At 36.5% G+C, this 16665-nt stretch overlaps 1 protein-coding gene across 4 annotated transcripts in view; it reads left to right on the forward strand.

Moving 5' to 3' along the window:
- Positions 1-16665, forward strand: part of LOC149841204 (uncharacterized) — a 63198-nt gene that overhangs the window by 41685 nt on the left and 4848 nt on the right. For 3 of the 4 annotated variants that reach the window (XM_090003675.1, XM_090003676.1, XM_090003677.1), the window contains 8 exons: positions 11-243; positions 354-563; positions 644-856; positions 2755-2808; positions 2981-3052; positions 3158-3298; positions 3393-3446; positions 10287-10346. In XM_090003675.1, the coding sequence (XP_089859801.1) occupies positions 11-243; positions 354-563; positions 644-856; positions 2755-2808; positions 2981-3052; positions 3158-3298; positions 3393-3446; positions 10287-10346 (1037 nt within the window). The remainder of the gene's footprint in view (positions 1-10; positions 244-353; positions 564-643; positions 857-2754; positions 2809-2980; positions 3053-3157; positions 3299-3392; positions 3447-10286; positions 10347-16665) is intronic. The other variant, XM_090003678.1, reaches the window with a different exon arrangement.

Here is a 16665-nt window from a genome sequence, read left to right on the forward strand (position 1 = left end):
ATTTATGCAGAAGATTTAGTTTTCAAGGTTATTAAGAATCTCCCAAAAGAGCTGGAGTTACTAAGAAGGCAAAGGTGGGATGCCCTGGTTATCAACCAGTTTCTTTGTGAGGTTAGAGAGGCAAAGAAGCAGGGGAGGAAGGAGAAAAAATATAAAGAAGCACAGGCTGTACTTGCAGCTGCTACTGCTGCTGCTGCCGCTTCTTCTAGAGTTTCGTCCTTAAGAAAAGACGCACATGAAGAGGTTAATGCTGAGAATACTCATCATGAAGTGTGGCATCTATTGAGTCTGATGATTCAATTTTATCTTACTAAATCTGTTAATTAATGGCTTGGGGTTCTTAATACCTACAGGGTCCTCTAAGGCTTACTTTTACAAGCGGTAGGACTGGTTCTTACTCTCAGTTGGTTCCTCATGCGAAGCAAACATTGTCAAGATTGGCTGTTGGAAAATTTTCATCAGATAAGCACTCAGAATTTCGCAAAGAACATCATATGTTCTGTAATATTTGTAGAAGACGTGACAGAGCATCAAACCGTGTTTCTGTTTGTGTCAGCTGCAAGGTTCTGTATTTTTTATGTAGGAAGCTTGTCTGTATGCGTTCTTGGTGGCATTTATAATTAAGAGATGATTTCATGTGCAGGTTTCTGTTCACATGGATTGCTATCGTATTCTCAAGAACTATGTTGCTCCATGGTACTGTGAACTGTGCGAAGAGTTTTATAGGCAGTACAGAGGATCCACACATGTCAACATGCGAGAAAGGCCCGATGTTCAATGCAGTTTATGTGGTCGACTAGGTGGTGCATTTCGAAAATCTACTGATTCACAATGGGTTCATGTGATTTGTGCTGAGGTATTAAATGTCTTCGTTATTTTAGTGCATGCATGTGTGTTCATGTTGAGAGAGAGAGAGAGAGAGAGAGAGAGAGAGAGAGAGAGAGAGAGAGAGAGAGAGAGAGAGAGAGAGAGAGATTTGTGCAACTATGGTTTGCTTTATAATAATTTCCAAAGTGACCATTAAACCTTTAGGATTGTAGTGTCATTATTTAATTTTTTATTTGTGGCATTTAGGTGCCTTTAGGAATGAGAGAGAGAGAGAGAGAGAGAGAGAGAGAGAGAGAGAGAGAGAGAGAGAGAGAGAGAGAGAGAGAGAGAGGTTGCCCTAATCGGGACAACTCCAACCCCCACTAACACTTTTACCTTTTTTTCCTTTTTTAAGATTGTTGACCCCATTTGACTTGATGCCAATTAAGGTGCATGCCTCATGTTTGAGGCGCAGTTCGAGGCAAAAGCGTGCTTCAAAGCGCATGCTTCACACCATTTGCATTTTTTCCTAGCAACTTCAATATTTTCTTGCTGCTTCTTGAAGCACACTTTTAACAACATTGAATTAAACAAACCATGTAGGTGATATCCGTGGTGCTTCATCCTGAAAAATCAAGAAAATGTGAAAAAACAGGTGGTCTCTACTAGAGAGTATGGTATCATCATGCGTAGTCTATATATATATATATATTTGCAACTCAATCAGACAATTATCTTTTGACTAAACTTATCATCTAGGTGATATCCATGGTGCTTCATCCTAATAAAATCAAGAAAATGTAAGAAATCAGCTGGTTTATTTAGAGTTTATGGTATGGTCATATGTTGCCTGTGAGTGAGAGTTTCTATGATGAATCATACACTGGATGGGTCAGAAGGAAATCTTTTTGTGGTTGATCGAAATATCTGTGTGAACTTGTGGATCTGTGTGTGTGTGTGACATGCTGTGAAGTCATACCATCCTCCAGTGTCTGCTATCTATGAATTATAACTTTTAATTTTCTCTTTTCTCCTTTTGAGTTTCGAAAAGTGAGCTGGGTATGATTCCGATGTAGGAGCTCATTGGGATACGTACTGAAATAGTGTAACTTAAGTGATTGAGAACTGAACTTGAAAACCTAATTTAAATAATATGCTAGTGTTCTTACCCTTTGATGTATGTACCATTGTCACAGATATTGGCTATATTTTGAAAATATTGCTGATATTAATGGTGAAACATTGTGAAATTTTCAAAATTCATGTTTATTATGATATTATTGCGATAATATCGTGATATTTTCAGTCACTTTTTTTCTTTTATATTTCTTTTCTACATTTTAAAATGTTTTTTTTCTTTCTTTTATATTTTTTACATTTCAAAAATTTTATAACTATTATTTATATTTCTACAATAACTTTATTATCTAAACATATTCTTTTCTTACTTATTTTTGCTATTTGTTATATTTTTTTAAGTGCCAAGATTTTTCCAAGATTTATTAATGCAACCTTTATTGTCGCAAGATTTGGCTTACCGATATATAGCTGACTGATTTGTGACTATGGTGTGTACACTGATCTTTGGGGTCATATTTCCATCTGTTACAGTGATACTATTCCTTCTCCACCCAACCAGTACACCCATCCACTTTTTTCTTGGCTTTTGGTCTGCAAAATGATATCACTTGTATACATAAACCTGGGATTCACTTTTTCTTATTTTGGAATTAAGCCGAGTTCTTTTCCAGACATTATTAGCCATTTTATGTATAGTATTCACCTCCTCTATGCTTGCCACATTCTTTATTTTGCCTGTGTTCAAAATTTTATGCAGGCCTTTCTGAGTTAGATCTATGTTCTTGTAGCTAATGAATATTCCCTTGTTTTAGTTGTACCAGGAATAGTGTTACTCAAGCTGTTGATTTAACTGCTTTTGTGTTACAGTGGTCGCTGGAATCTACATATGTGAGGGGACAACCAAACCCAGTTGAAGGAATGGTATGTATGGATTGCTTGCTTGATGGATTTTCCTATGTATGATTTGCAGCTTGAGATTTGTGCATTTCATTGGTATAATCACTTGATCTGGTTCATCTCTCTCTCTCGCTTCATTTCACATGCAAGAGTACTGGGGAACCAACTTATATGTGTCTCCATTGTCTTTGAGCAGGAATCCCTTTCTAAAGAAAGGGATTTGCATATTTGCTGCTTTTGCCGTAATAAACAGGGTGTGTGCATAAAGGTTGGAGCTGATACCTGCTGTACTGTTTTGTGATGCTACTGAGTACAAAAATGTGGAATAACATTGTTTGTTTGCTTCTATATTGTTCTTGTGATTGTCTTGCAGTGTAGTTCTGATGACTGTGACAGTACCTTTCATGCTTCATGCGCTAGGGAGGCCAACTTATATATGAGTGTGAAGGTTATTGAGGGAAAGATTAAGCACAAAACTTATTGCAGGGCACATGGTCCAGATCAGATGGAAAAGGTTCTGCTACTTTGTTTTCAACTATGATACTATCATTTTGTGTGGACTTTTCTATATATTATCATGTCTAATTGTTTGCAATTGAAAACTTCAGGTTGAGCCTAAATTCCATGGAGCAGAAGAGCTGTCCATCATCAAACGGATGCGGGTCGGGGAAATTCCCAACTTTCTTTAGTTTACATGTCTTCCCATTCTTTAAAAAAAAAGAAATCCGTCTTTCCATTGATATGTTTTGTTTCCTTTGTCGTGTTAAGCTTTCATGTAGTTTTGGCCTTGCTATACTTTTTTCTTATATATTTTGATTTTAATACATGGAAACAGATTGTGGCACCATTCCTTTCTCGTAGAAATTGGTTTAAGCATTCACAGTTCATGAAGAGTTGTTCTGTTGCTTCGTTTGTTTTCTAGCAGTTTGGTATTTCTTCATTTAGCCTCATTGTTGCAGTATTCAAACTTTTAGGCTGCTTTGAGATTTGAGAATTCCTAAATTTTGGGTGGTGTATGTTTTTCTTGTTAGACATGCTTTATAGTTGATTTTAAGGTATATGTTGATTTTAAGCTATATGTATAACTTAAGTGATTGGTGTGTTAAGCCTATGTTTATCAACATGTAGTCTTTGTACATAAAAGAGCATGCCTCCTTGCAAAAATGAGCACACACACACACACGTATATGCGACTCAGCTGTGTGTTGGGCTGTTTATATCTGTTGTCGGGTCCTTTTATGAATCAAGTAAGCTCAACAAAGCTTTGAAGAAAAATTACTTAAAACACTATTCAATAACTAAAGTTTTATTAAATCCTTATCTTATAGATAATGACAATGCCTTTTAAAAGATAAAACTAACAAAATTGGTGACTCTACAGTCTATTCTAGATTACGACAATATTCTTACCAGTATATTCTCATTGAAGTATTGGTTGTGCATCTTTTGAAAATTTCACTACCTCTATCTAAATTTTTAATCTGAAACAATAGAAAATGATTAATCTCTGGACTAACATTAACCAGGCTGGTAATGTAATGAAATATGACAAATACAAATAAATGCCTCTTATGGGCAAGTACAACATACACAAATGGAGACCACTTATGGGTCAAGATACAATCACATACACAATGCCACTTATGGGCAAGAGAGACAACATAAAAATCTAAAGAATCTATTGAGAGAGTGCTTGAGAACAAGCATAAAAGAACAAGAGGGGGTTCACCCCTATTCATACACAAGAGGCAATCTCTAGAGCTGTTGGACTGTTCCAACAGCTCTATTGACTAGTCAAAAAAGAACTCAACAACTCTATTTGGTATTTGACCAAATAGTCCCTATAAAAACAGAAAAGGACAAAAAAATAAAATAAAGTAAAAGTACTAATATGACCCTAATGGGCACAACCTATTACACGGACTGAAATGACCAAAATACCCTTAATAGGTATTACCTGTTACATCATCATAAATACATATATATATACATATATACTATGTCACATGGGTGCGGGTGCGGGTGCGGGGATTCGGCACTTCCAAAAAACCCGGGTCCGGGGGTGCGGCAGGGGAAAAAATGTATATATATATATATATATATATATATATATATCATGTATAGTGTATAAGTATGAGGTCCATGACATTTTTGCCCAACTTTTTACCATTTTTTTATCTTATATGGTTGTCCCCAAAGATGATTGTGGAGCCTGATTTATTGTTTTTGCCCTTGCAGGAAGGGGGGTCCGGGGGCTCCCCCCGGCGCGGTCAGCGGGCTCCCCCCGGCGCGGTCAGCGGGCGGGGGGTTATAGGGGGGCAGCGCCCCCCCAAAGAATTTTTTTTTTAATTTCGCAGCCCATTTCATAGGGCAATTTTTTTTTTTAAATCCAAAAAAAAATGGACAAAAATGACCCTGGGTGTGGTCAACGCACCCAGGGTCGGGTTGACCGCACCCGGTGCCGCACCTGCATCCGCACCCGCGTCGAGTCGCGTCGACGCGGGTGCGGCACCCTACTAGCCAAATCCCTGTGACATAGCATATATATATATATACATACAACTTAACAGGTAATATCCCTATGATAAGTCTGATGGACTGAGTGACACTCCAAGATCAGTGGTACAGAAATCTCCTGTAAGGTCCTAAGAGGGATAGCATACCATTTGGCCGACAGTCAACTTGCATTTTTTTGAATAAAACATACTTTAGAATTGTAGGTGCTTTAGTTCAATATGAACAATCTCCTTTCAAAGTTATGCATTACAAATTTTCTAAATTCAGTTTTCGTTGTTAAATATGATTTTTTTTATAACAAGCTGACTCAAAGAAGATAAAATCAAAACTAAAATAACGTGCATAAGTTGAAAGAACAACTGATCCATGAGATCTGTATCTAATTACCTTTTAAAACAATAGGTATTGTTCTGAATTTTGAGTCAGACATATACAAAATCAATTTAACTTGAGCAAGGTTGTTAAACAAATTTCAATAGTTTTGTGATTTATGGAAAATCAATAATTTTAGGAAATAATCCAACAAATATGAAAGTTGTAACCAATTTTTTAGTTACTAGATTTGGTTGCTAATTACACACTTAATGAGAGGATTAACTTCAAAACATTCAAATAGAAGTTACTCAAATTTAAAAAATTCTTACTATAAGTACAGAAAACTAAAATTAATTAATGACAATAAATTAATTTATCACAGACTTTATTCTAATTATTAAAAAGTTCTGATTATCATTTTCACAAAACTAATATAAGAAAATTTAGCTCTAATTATGGAAACTATAATTAAGTTACTTGCTTAATGACCACAAAACTTCTCAGACCTTTATTGTGCCTCTGCTCCTTGTTTTGTCTATCCTTCTTTCTTTTCCTCTCACTTCTTAGAAGCGGTTTTAGAGGAGGTAATGATGTGCCTAGGTCAGTTTTTAATATTTTATTGGTTTTATAATTATTATTTGGATCCCTGGCTCTGTAGCTTATTTATAGAATGTCAAATTCAAATTCTTAATGAATTGAATGTCAATTCCAAGTTGTTTGATAAGGTATATAAGGAGGTTTATGACAAGTTGGATACTAAAGAGGGCGAGAAGGATATTTATAGGCTTGCAAAGATGAGAGATATGAAATCGAGGGATCTGGGTATGGTTAGATGTATCAAAGATGAAACACAAAGGGTTTTAATCAAAGATGAGGCGATTAAGGAGAGATGGAAAGATTATTTTGATAAGCTATTTAATGGAAGTCATGCTCAGGATCTTGGAGACTTCTCCATTCCTTTTCATGAGATGAATCGTGACTTCATGTGCAAGATTCAAAAGAAAGAAATTGCTGAGGCTTTGTAGAAAATGAAATCAAGAAGGGCAGTTGGCCCAGATTGTATACCTATCGAGACTTGAAAATGCTTGGGTGAGAAAGGTTTAGAATGGTTGACAAATCTTTTTAACAAGATTTGGCGGACAAATAAGATGCCTAATGAGTGAAGGAAGAGTACTTTGGTGCCTCTATATAAGAATAAGGGTGATATACAAGATTGCACAAACTATCGTGGTATAAAACTCATGAGTCATACTATGAAACTTTGAGAGAGGGTGATTGAGTATAGGTTGAGGAAGGTTGTCATGATATCGGAGAATCAATTTGGTTTTATGCCTGGAAGATCAACTATGGAAGCTATACATCTTCTTAGACAACTTATTGAGAGATAGAGAGAGATGAACAAAGATTTGCATATGGTTTTTATTGATTTGGAGAAGGCATATGATAGAGTACCTAGGGATGTTCTCTGGTGGACAATGATGAAGAAAGATGTTTCTCTCAAGTACATTAGTATAATTAAAGATATGTACGAATGAGTAATACTTAATGACTGCACTTGTGGAGGGGTGGCAACCAATTTTCCTATAGCGGTTGGGTTACATCAAGGATCTGCATTAAGCCCTTTCCTATTTGCTATAGTGATGGATGAGCTTACGAGATCAATTCAAGAAAATGTGCCGTGGTGTATGTTGTTTGCTGATGATATTGTTTTGATTGATGAGTCTAGAGCTGGGGTTAATGCTAAGTTAGAATTATGGAGACAAACATTGGAAGCAAGATGTTTTAAGTTGAGTAAGAGTAAGACAGAATATACAGAATGTCGGTTTAGTAAGCAACAGAGTAGTGATGGGAGATAGATCCTAGAATTAAGTGGTGGGCACTGAAAGGAGCTAAACAAGGAATGTTTGTAGAGCAGGTATTTAAGGAAGCTGATTGGTGTCTCGAGGAGGATTCAGAATCAATATGGAATAAGATAGCGGGTGGCATGAGAAAGGTGGCTAAGGAGGTATTGGGTGAGTCTAAAGGTGGTGCACCGCTAGGTAAGGATACATCATGGTGGAACGAGGATGTCAAATTAGCTATTAAGGTTAAAAGAGAGTGTTATAGAAATCTAAGTAAGAGTCGTGATAATGAGAATTTGGAGAAGTATATGATAGCAAAGAAGGAAGCTAAAAAAGTAGTTCGAAACGCAAGGGATAAGGTATATAAGAAGGTTTATGACAAGTTAGATACCAAAGAGGGCGAGAAGGATATTTATAGGCTTGCAAAGATGAGAGATAGGAAATCGAGAGATCTGGGTATGGTTAGATGTATCAAAGATGAAACGCAAAGGGTTTTAGTCAAAGATGAGGAGATTAAGAAGACATGGAAAAATTATTTTGATAAGCTATTTAATGGAAGTCATGCTCAGGATCTTGAAGACTTCTTCATTTCTTTTCATGAGATAAATCGTTACTTTATGCGCAAGATTCAAAAGAAAGAAATTGCAGAGGCTTTGAAGAAAATGAAATCAAGAAGGACAGTTGGCCCAGATGGTATACCTATCGAGGCTTGGAAATGTTTGGGAGAGAAAGATTTAGAATGGTTGACAAATCTTTTTAACAAGATTTGGCGGACAAATAAGATGCCTGAGTGGAGGAAGAGTACTTTGGTGCCTCTATATAAGAATAAGGGTGATATACAAGATTGCACAAACTATCGTGGTATAAAACTCATGAGTCATACTATGAAACTTTGGGAGAGGGTGATTGAGTCTAGGTTGAGGAAGGTTGTCATGATATCGGAGAATCAATTTCGTTTTATGCCTGGAAGATCAACTATGGAAGCTATACATCTTCTTAGACAACTTATTGAGAGATAGAGAGAGAGGAACAAAGATTTGCATATGGTTTTTATTGATTTGGAGAAAGCATACGATAAAGTTCCTAAGGACGTTCTCCGGTGGACAATGATGAAGAAAGGTGTTTCTCTCAAGTACATTAGTATAATTAAAGATATGTATGAAGGAGTAGTAACCAATGTCCGCACTTGTGGAGGGGTGACAACTAATTTTCCTATAACGGTTGGGTTACATCAAGGATCTGCTTTAAGCCCTTTCCTATTTGTTATAATGATGGATGAGCTTACGAGATCAATTCAAGAAAATGTGTTATGGTGTATCTTGTTTGTTGATGATATTGTTTTGATTGATGAGTCTAGAGTTGGGGTTAATGCTAAGTTAGAATTATAGAGACACACATTGGAAGCAAGAGGTTTTAAGTTGAGTAAGAGTAAGACATAATATATGGAATGTCGGTTTAGAAAGCAACGAAGCAGTGATGGGAGTGTAGTGAAGCTTGGTGAGCAAGAAATACCGATGGATGACTGTTTCAAATATTTGGGATCTATCGTTCAAAAGTATGGAGAAATTGATAGAGATGTAAATCATAGGATAAAGGTAGGGTGGATGAAATGAAAAAGTGCAACTGGAGTGTTGTGCGATAGTAGAATGCCATTGCGGTTGAAAAGAAAGTTTATAGGACGACTATTAGGCCCGCTTTACTATATGGTACAGAATGTTGGGCTGCCAAGAGACATCATATTCAAAAAATGAGTGTAGCTGAGATGCGTATGCTTAGATGGATGTGTGAAAATACAATAAAAGATAAGATTCAGAACGAGGAGATATGTAAGAAGGTAGGCGTTGCACCCATTGAAAATAAGATAAGAGAGAATCGTTTACGGTGGTTTGGACATATTCGGCGAAGGCCTAATGATGCTCCAGTTAGAAGGATGGAGAAATGGAAAAATATATTAGTTAAAAGAGGTCGGGGTAGGCCTAGGAAGACTTGGATGGAGATGATAGGAAATGATATGAATGCTTTGAACCTCACCGAGGACATGGCATTGGATAGAAATGATTGGAGGAGAAGGATTCATGTGGAAGACCCAGAATGATTTTCTTTTTTGGTTCATATCGCCGACCCCAATTGTTTTGGGATAAAGGCGTAGTTGTTGTTGTTGTTGATATTATTGCTTTGTTTCAAAAGTTTGGGATTTTTTTTTTTGATAATTTGATTGTTAAAAGTGGTTTTCTTTTATGAGCATCCTTTACAACACGGTTTAGATATTATATTACATAAATATTTATATTATTCTCTATATCAAAATAAAAATTTACACGATCCCAGCGGAGTCACCCAATTGGCTCGGCCGAGGCCAGAATGAATCATAACCAAATTGTGTCACAAGCCAGTGGATTGTCAATGTCAAGGGAGTGGTTTTTTTTACCTTGGACAATCATCCTTTCAATGATGATGAACTCCTGAAGCAGCAGTATACGGGGAGGGGATATGCTCTTTGTTGATATTGTAGTTGCAACTGATACTTTCGGTTTTTGCTTTTATTTGTACTAATGCTGGTAGTTGAACTGGTTGGTGTCTTAGATGCGAAGTTCTTACACAATCTGTTGAAGGTCTACTTTCTGTGTGTTGTAGTTTCCTTTTAAGTTGACATAAACTAGTGAAGGTAGGTTTACGCATGGCCGAATACATATTTGCTTTGTCAAATTTGGAAAATAGTCCATTTTCTAGTTTCTGTATCTTGTGGTCGAGACATTTATGCCTGTATCCTCTTTGTTTCAATTTTCAAAATGATTATGTAATGCTACTCTGAAATAGTATGTGTTACAGGTTGATTTCGAGCAACTACGTATCCTCTGTGAGCGTATTATCAAAAGAGAAAAGTTGAAGGTGAGTTGGTCTTGGTTATATATTGTTATATACTGCAATTATGGCAATATGTGTTTTTCTTTTCCTCTCTTTTGATTAATGATTGATCATTGTGCATGTGTCATGTGTGTGCAATCCTCCACATACTGTTACTCTATCTGCATTCTCACAGATTGGCTTTAATACATGCTAGTATTTAGACATGCATTCCCATGTAGGCTGGTTATGTCTATATGCTGGACCATTATTATTTTTGAAATGGAAGAACATGAGGAAACAGAGGCATATCCCTGTATAATATGGAGATCCTAAATTTTCAATTTCAAATTAGCTCTAGTGAAATCAGGACACAAATGCTGCATCTTGAAACTCCCTTTTCTGCATGTTCTTGTCTCAGGATTCCATTGGCACTGCAGACTATGACGTTAAAGAGCTATCCTTTTCCTGGGTCTGTCTTGAGAACATGCAAAAGTTTTGTGCTCTTGGTTATTGGCATGATTGTGACTTGTAAACAAAAGCAGGACAACTGAATACTAATATATTCTCTTCTGCTGTGACTTTACATTCATAGACGGACTACTCAATGCTAAGCAATATCTGTTTTGGTCCTTTGGTGAAGGACTGCATCTACTGGTGTGTTGATGGATTATAAGAGTCATCTTCACTTGATTTTTGAACCAAATCTGGTTCAGTGTTGGCTGGAAAACTACACTTCAAAAAAAGCCTAGGTGCTTTCACTGGGTGAGACGTTGTAGTGGCCTGAGAAAGGGTATTAGGCATCTGTTGTCTTTATTATCTGATTGATAATTTAATCTAGATCATGAAGTGGAATGCTGGTTCTTAATGTGGATGCAAGGGATTTAATTGGGATTATGAGGGAAACCATCTTTTTTTCTTTGGGTTGTTGTCTTCTGGATTGTGGGATTCGTTGTTGGGGGCATAGACTTGCTTAGAAGGAAGTCCTTTTTAAAGATTCTCACAGTGGTCACTTTTTCCCTTATTGTGGACTTCATTCTGGTTAGGATTTCTGTATGTAGGCGTTTTAATCATTTGTGCTTATGGATAGGGGATTGGACAAGTTCTATGCGTGTGATAGTTTTTAGAACCTCAATTAGTTTCCAACAAAGGTTATTGAGCATGGACAATGTTTAGTTATATGATACATTATTCACACTGGTAATGCATGATGACCTCATGTTGGTATGTTGATGACATTAGTTTTACTGACCAGTCAGCTAAGCTTTTATGCGCTAGATTAAATACAAGCTATTGCTTTTGTCAGGGAATTTGGTGCAAGCTTGTCAGTTAAATTTGTAATTAATATGTTTTTGACCGACAGCTTTTACCAATACAAACAAGGCAATAAACACTGCATATTACCAAACTTGGCTTTATTACCAAACTTGGCTTTATTATGTTTCAGTATTGGAATTGGATATGGAACTATAGATCCATCATGACCTGATGACATAGGAAGATTTGGAATCTGAATTTATTTGAACCTAGGAAATAACATTTTATAATGTACCTGAAAAACTGTTGAATATGAGCCCCAAGGTGGGTTGGCGTAGTGGGGTGGGCCTTGGCTGCTAGATGGGCAGTCAAGGTTCGATTCCCATGGGCGTCACCCCTCCGCTCAAGCCAATGCATAGCATAGGCCCCTGGGGCAGAGGTCCTAACCTTGGAGTTTTACGCTGCCGGCACGACGACCATAGGTATGGCAGGCTGAGCCAGCGTGACCAGGTCTTCGTGTCGGGTGCGGTTTCTTCGGGTTATAAATCCAAAAAAAAAACTGTTGAATATGAGAAAATAATATGTATGGATCATCATCGTGAAGTTTTATATTTTCTTCCCTTTATTCCTGGAATCTGCACTTCACTTTTTCCTGAAAAGTGAATTTTCATTAATTACTGCACATTTTTTTGTCAACTAAGATAAAAATATTACTATTTGCTATTTTAAGTTCAAGTTTGTCAGGATATTGCAAGTATAATAGTGTGAAATATTGACACTAGTTTCCTTAATGGTTATCATTAACAAAAGTTACTTTATTTGTATACTCTCTCTTTCTCTCCAAAATATGTTAGAAATTGATATAGAAATTATTTTATTTTGGTATGTGTCATTTTCTCCATGTGCCATGATAATGTCACAGAAATATCACAATTTTTTGTTTTTAAAATTTTACAAAACTTAAATTAATGTCTTCATGATCTTGTTTCAATACTTTTGATATTCTTCCAATGTTTCCCATTATCTCTAAAGAGATTACTGTCGTTTTGGTATTTAGTTTGCTCTTGTTTCCAATCTTTCTGAGTTTTTCTAATATATTTGAAAGAATCTAATTTCTTTCGATAAATTACTTTGGTGGAAAGTTTCCTTTATGAATTTTGATATCTTGGTGTCTGTGCTCTCTCTTGAGCTATGGATGTCTCTTTTTGTTCGGCACATGTTTTCATTGCTCACTCTATTTCGAGCGACAGTTTTTTTGCATTTCAATCCATCTCTGGGTGCCAAAATCTATATCACTATGATAGAGGAATGAAATATCATAATCAAAAGCCCATGAGCAAACTGACTCTAGTAGAAGCTAATTATTCGTTATCTTCCCATGCTGCCTTCGGCAGATGCTTTCATTGCTTACTCTATTTCGAGCCATAGTTTTTTTGCATTTCAATCCATCTCTGGATGCCAAAATCTATATCACTATGATAGAGGAATGAAATATCATAATCAAAAGCCCATGAGCAAACTGACTCTAGTAGATGGTAATTATTTCTTATCTTCCCATGCCGCCTTCAAAAGTGGATGTTGATAAGAAAATCAAAAAGGAAAAAAAATAAACCAAATTCAGATGGAAGGCATGAGAATAATCACCAAACAAAATGTTAGCTAGACATATTGCGAAAGAGGATGAAAAGAATTATTTTAACCTAGATGGAAGAAAATAAGCATAATCATCAAACAGAACACAGTTGAAATAAAGTGAAAGGAGGATGGCATTTTAGGTTGGAGGAGGCTCAGGTATGTTTGGTTACGTGTGAAATAAATCAAAAGAAAGAAGCATAATTTTATTAAGATCAACTTTTGTAAGGCCCACTAATTGTTAATACATATGTGACATTTATGTGAAATAACCAATTCTCTAAGCTATAACTACTGTATGCATTATTTTGTTGATGGACGTACATGAGGTCAGCAATGTACATCGATGCCACCACAGACCTATATCAGCTGGAACTTCACTCAAGGCTTTATGTGCTTGCACCAACATGGCACTGACATGGTCGCCTACTTGATAAACAGACATGATATGACTAACATTTCTTGGCCCAGTAAACAATTTACACAATCAACACCTTGTCTGCAATTTCACAATTGCCTGTTTTATCTTGATTGCTTAAGTTATTGCTAATTGTTCCTTTTATGCTATGTCACATGGGTGCGGGTGGGGGGATGCGGCACTTACAAAAAACCCGGGTGCAGCAAAAAAAAATTTATATATATATATATATATATAAAGTCCAAAAGTTGGACATAAATGACCCTGGGTGCGTTGACTGCACCCAGGGTCAGGTTGACCACATCGGGTGAGGGTGCGGGTGCGGCACCTAGTTGGAGAATCCCTGTGACATATATTAAAAAAAAAATTCTTGGCAATTTTTTTTTAAGTCCGAAAAATTGGACTAAAATGACCCTGGGTGCATTGACTGCACCCAGGGTTGGGTTGACCGCACCCGGTGCCGCACCCACGTCGCGTCGACGCGGGTGCGACACCTTGCTAGCCGAATCCCTGTGACATAGCTTTTATGTTTATAATTTCTCCGGGTTCATAGCAATTTTGAGTTTTTATTTGGTAACTTATCAATTTTCAATAGGAATTTGGATTCTTGCTGTGCTTCTCTCTCTCTCTCACTCACACACACACACACACACATACATACACAAACATACCCATCCTATTGATTAAGTGAATAATAAATATATAAATGTATGCCTGGGTTTTACGTTTATAAAGTTGCCATGTTTGTATCCAGTGTGCAGTGTCTGCATCCATGCCCATGTAATATAACTAATTTCAACACATGAAGCTATTGCATGCAATTTAGTTTTTTCAGAGTTCATAGACATTAATGGCTATAAATTGTGGCCCACTGACAATAAATATGACATGTAACAAGCTAGTAGCTTCATAGGAAAATTTCAAAATGGTGGATAGTGCAAGGGGATGAAAACTTTCTTTATTATCCTAAAAATCTTAGGAATGTTTGAAATAGTTGAATTAGAATTGAACATAATAGAAAATAATAAATTTCCATAGAAGTTGAGAAAAATGATATTTTCTATTTTCCTAGTTTCCTTCTCTTTTCAAGTCTGTTACCTCCCAGAGAAAGATGACTTGTAGTCAAGCCATCACATTTGGCTTTGTTTTTCTTTCTCTTTTTTGTTGCTAAAAACTGAAGTTCTTGGAAAAGCGAAAAAAACTCCATGGTACCGAAGACTTTACAAAATTTTTGAATTTCTCGTATGCTCTAAAAACTAACACCATTTGGAGCATATTTCCCTTTTGATTCTTAGTCCATTCAACAACAACAACAACAACAACAACAACAACAACAACAACAACAATGCCTTCATCCCAAAACAATTGGGGTCGGCGATATGAACCAAAAAAGAAAATCATTCTAGGTCTTCCACATGAATCCTTCTCCAATCATTTCTATCCAATGCCATGTCCTCGGTGAGGTTCAAAGCATTCATATCCTTTCCTATCATCTCCATCCAAGTCTTCCTAGGCCTACCCCGACCTCTTTTAACTAATATATTTTCCCATTTCTCCATCCTTCTAACTGGAGCATCATTAGGCCTTCGCCGAATATGTCCAAACCACCGTAAACGATTCTCTCTCATCTTATTTTCAATGGGTGCAACGCCTACCTTCTTACGTATCTCCTCGTTCTGAATCTTATCTTTTATTGTATTTTCACACATCCATCTAAGCATACGCATCTCAGCTATACTCATTTTTTGAATATGATGTCTCTTGGCAGCTCAACATTTCGTACCATATAGTAAAGTGGGCCTAATAGTCGTCCTATAAACTTTTCCTTCAACCACAATGGCATTCTACGATCGCACAACACTCTAGTTGCACTTTTCCATTTCATTCACCTTACCTTTATCCTATGATTTACATCTCTTTCAATTTCTCCATACTTTTGAATGATAGATCCCAAATATTTGAAACAATCATCCACCGGTATTTCTTGCTCACCAAGCTTCACTACACTCCCATCACTGCTTCGTTGCTTTCTAAACCGACATTCCATATATTATGTCTTACTCTTACTCAACTTAAAACCTCTTGCTTCCAATGTTTGTCTCTATAATTCTAACTTAGCATTAACCCCAACTCTAGACTCATCAATCAAAACAATATCATCAACAAACAAGATACACCATAACACATTTTCTTGAATTGATCTCGTAAGCTCATCCATCATTATAACAAATAGGAAAGGGCTTAAAGCAGATCCTTGATGTAACCCAACCGTTATAGGAAAATTAGTTGTCACCCCTCCACAAGTGCGGACATTGGTTACTACTCCTTCATACATATCTTTAATTATACTAATGTACTTGAGAGAAACACCTTTCTTCATCATTGTCCACCGGAGAACGTCCTTAGGAACTTTATCGTATGCTTTCTCCAAATCAATAAAAACCATATGCAAATCTTTGTTCCTCTCTCTCTATCTCTCAATAAGTTGTCTAAGAAGATGTATAGCTTCCATAGTTGATCTTCCAGGCATAAAACCAAATTGATTCTCCGATATCATGACAACCTTCCTCAACCTAGACTCAATCACCCTCTCCCAAAGTTTCATAGTATGACTCATGAGTTTTATACCACGATAGTTTGTGCAATCTTGTATATCACCCTTATTCTTATATAGAGGCACCAAAGTACTCTTCCTCCACTCAGGCATCTTATTTGTCCGCCAAATCTTGTTAAAAAGATTTGTCAACCATTCTAAATCTTTCTCTCCCAAACATTTCCAAGCCTCGATAGGTATACCATCTGGGCCAACTGTCCTTCTTGATTTCATTTTCTTCAAAGCCTCTGCAATTTCTTTCTTTTGAATCTTGCGCATGAAGTAACGATTCATCTCATGAAAAGAAATGAAGAAGTCTCCAAGATCCTGAGCATGACTTCCATTAAATAGCTTATCAAAATAATTTTTCCATGTCTTCTTAATCTCCTCATCTTTGACTAAAACCCTTTGCTTTTCATCTTTGATACATCTAACCATACCCAGATCTCTCGATTTCCTATCTC

The sequence above is a fragment of the Nuphar pumila genome, chromosome 4 (genome assembly GCF_984573655.1).
Source record: "Nuphar pumila chromosome 4, dmNupPumi1.hap1.1, whole genome shotgun sequence".
NCBI lineage: Eukaryota > Viridiplantae > Streptophyta > Magnoliopsida > Nymphaeales > Nymphaeaceae > Nuphar > Nuphar pumila.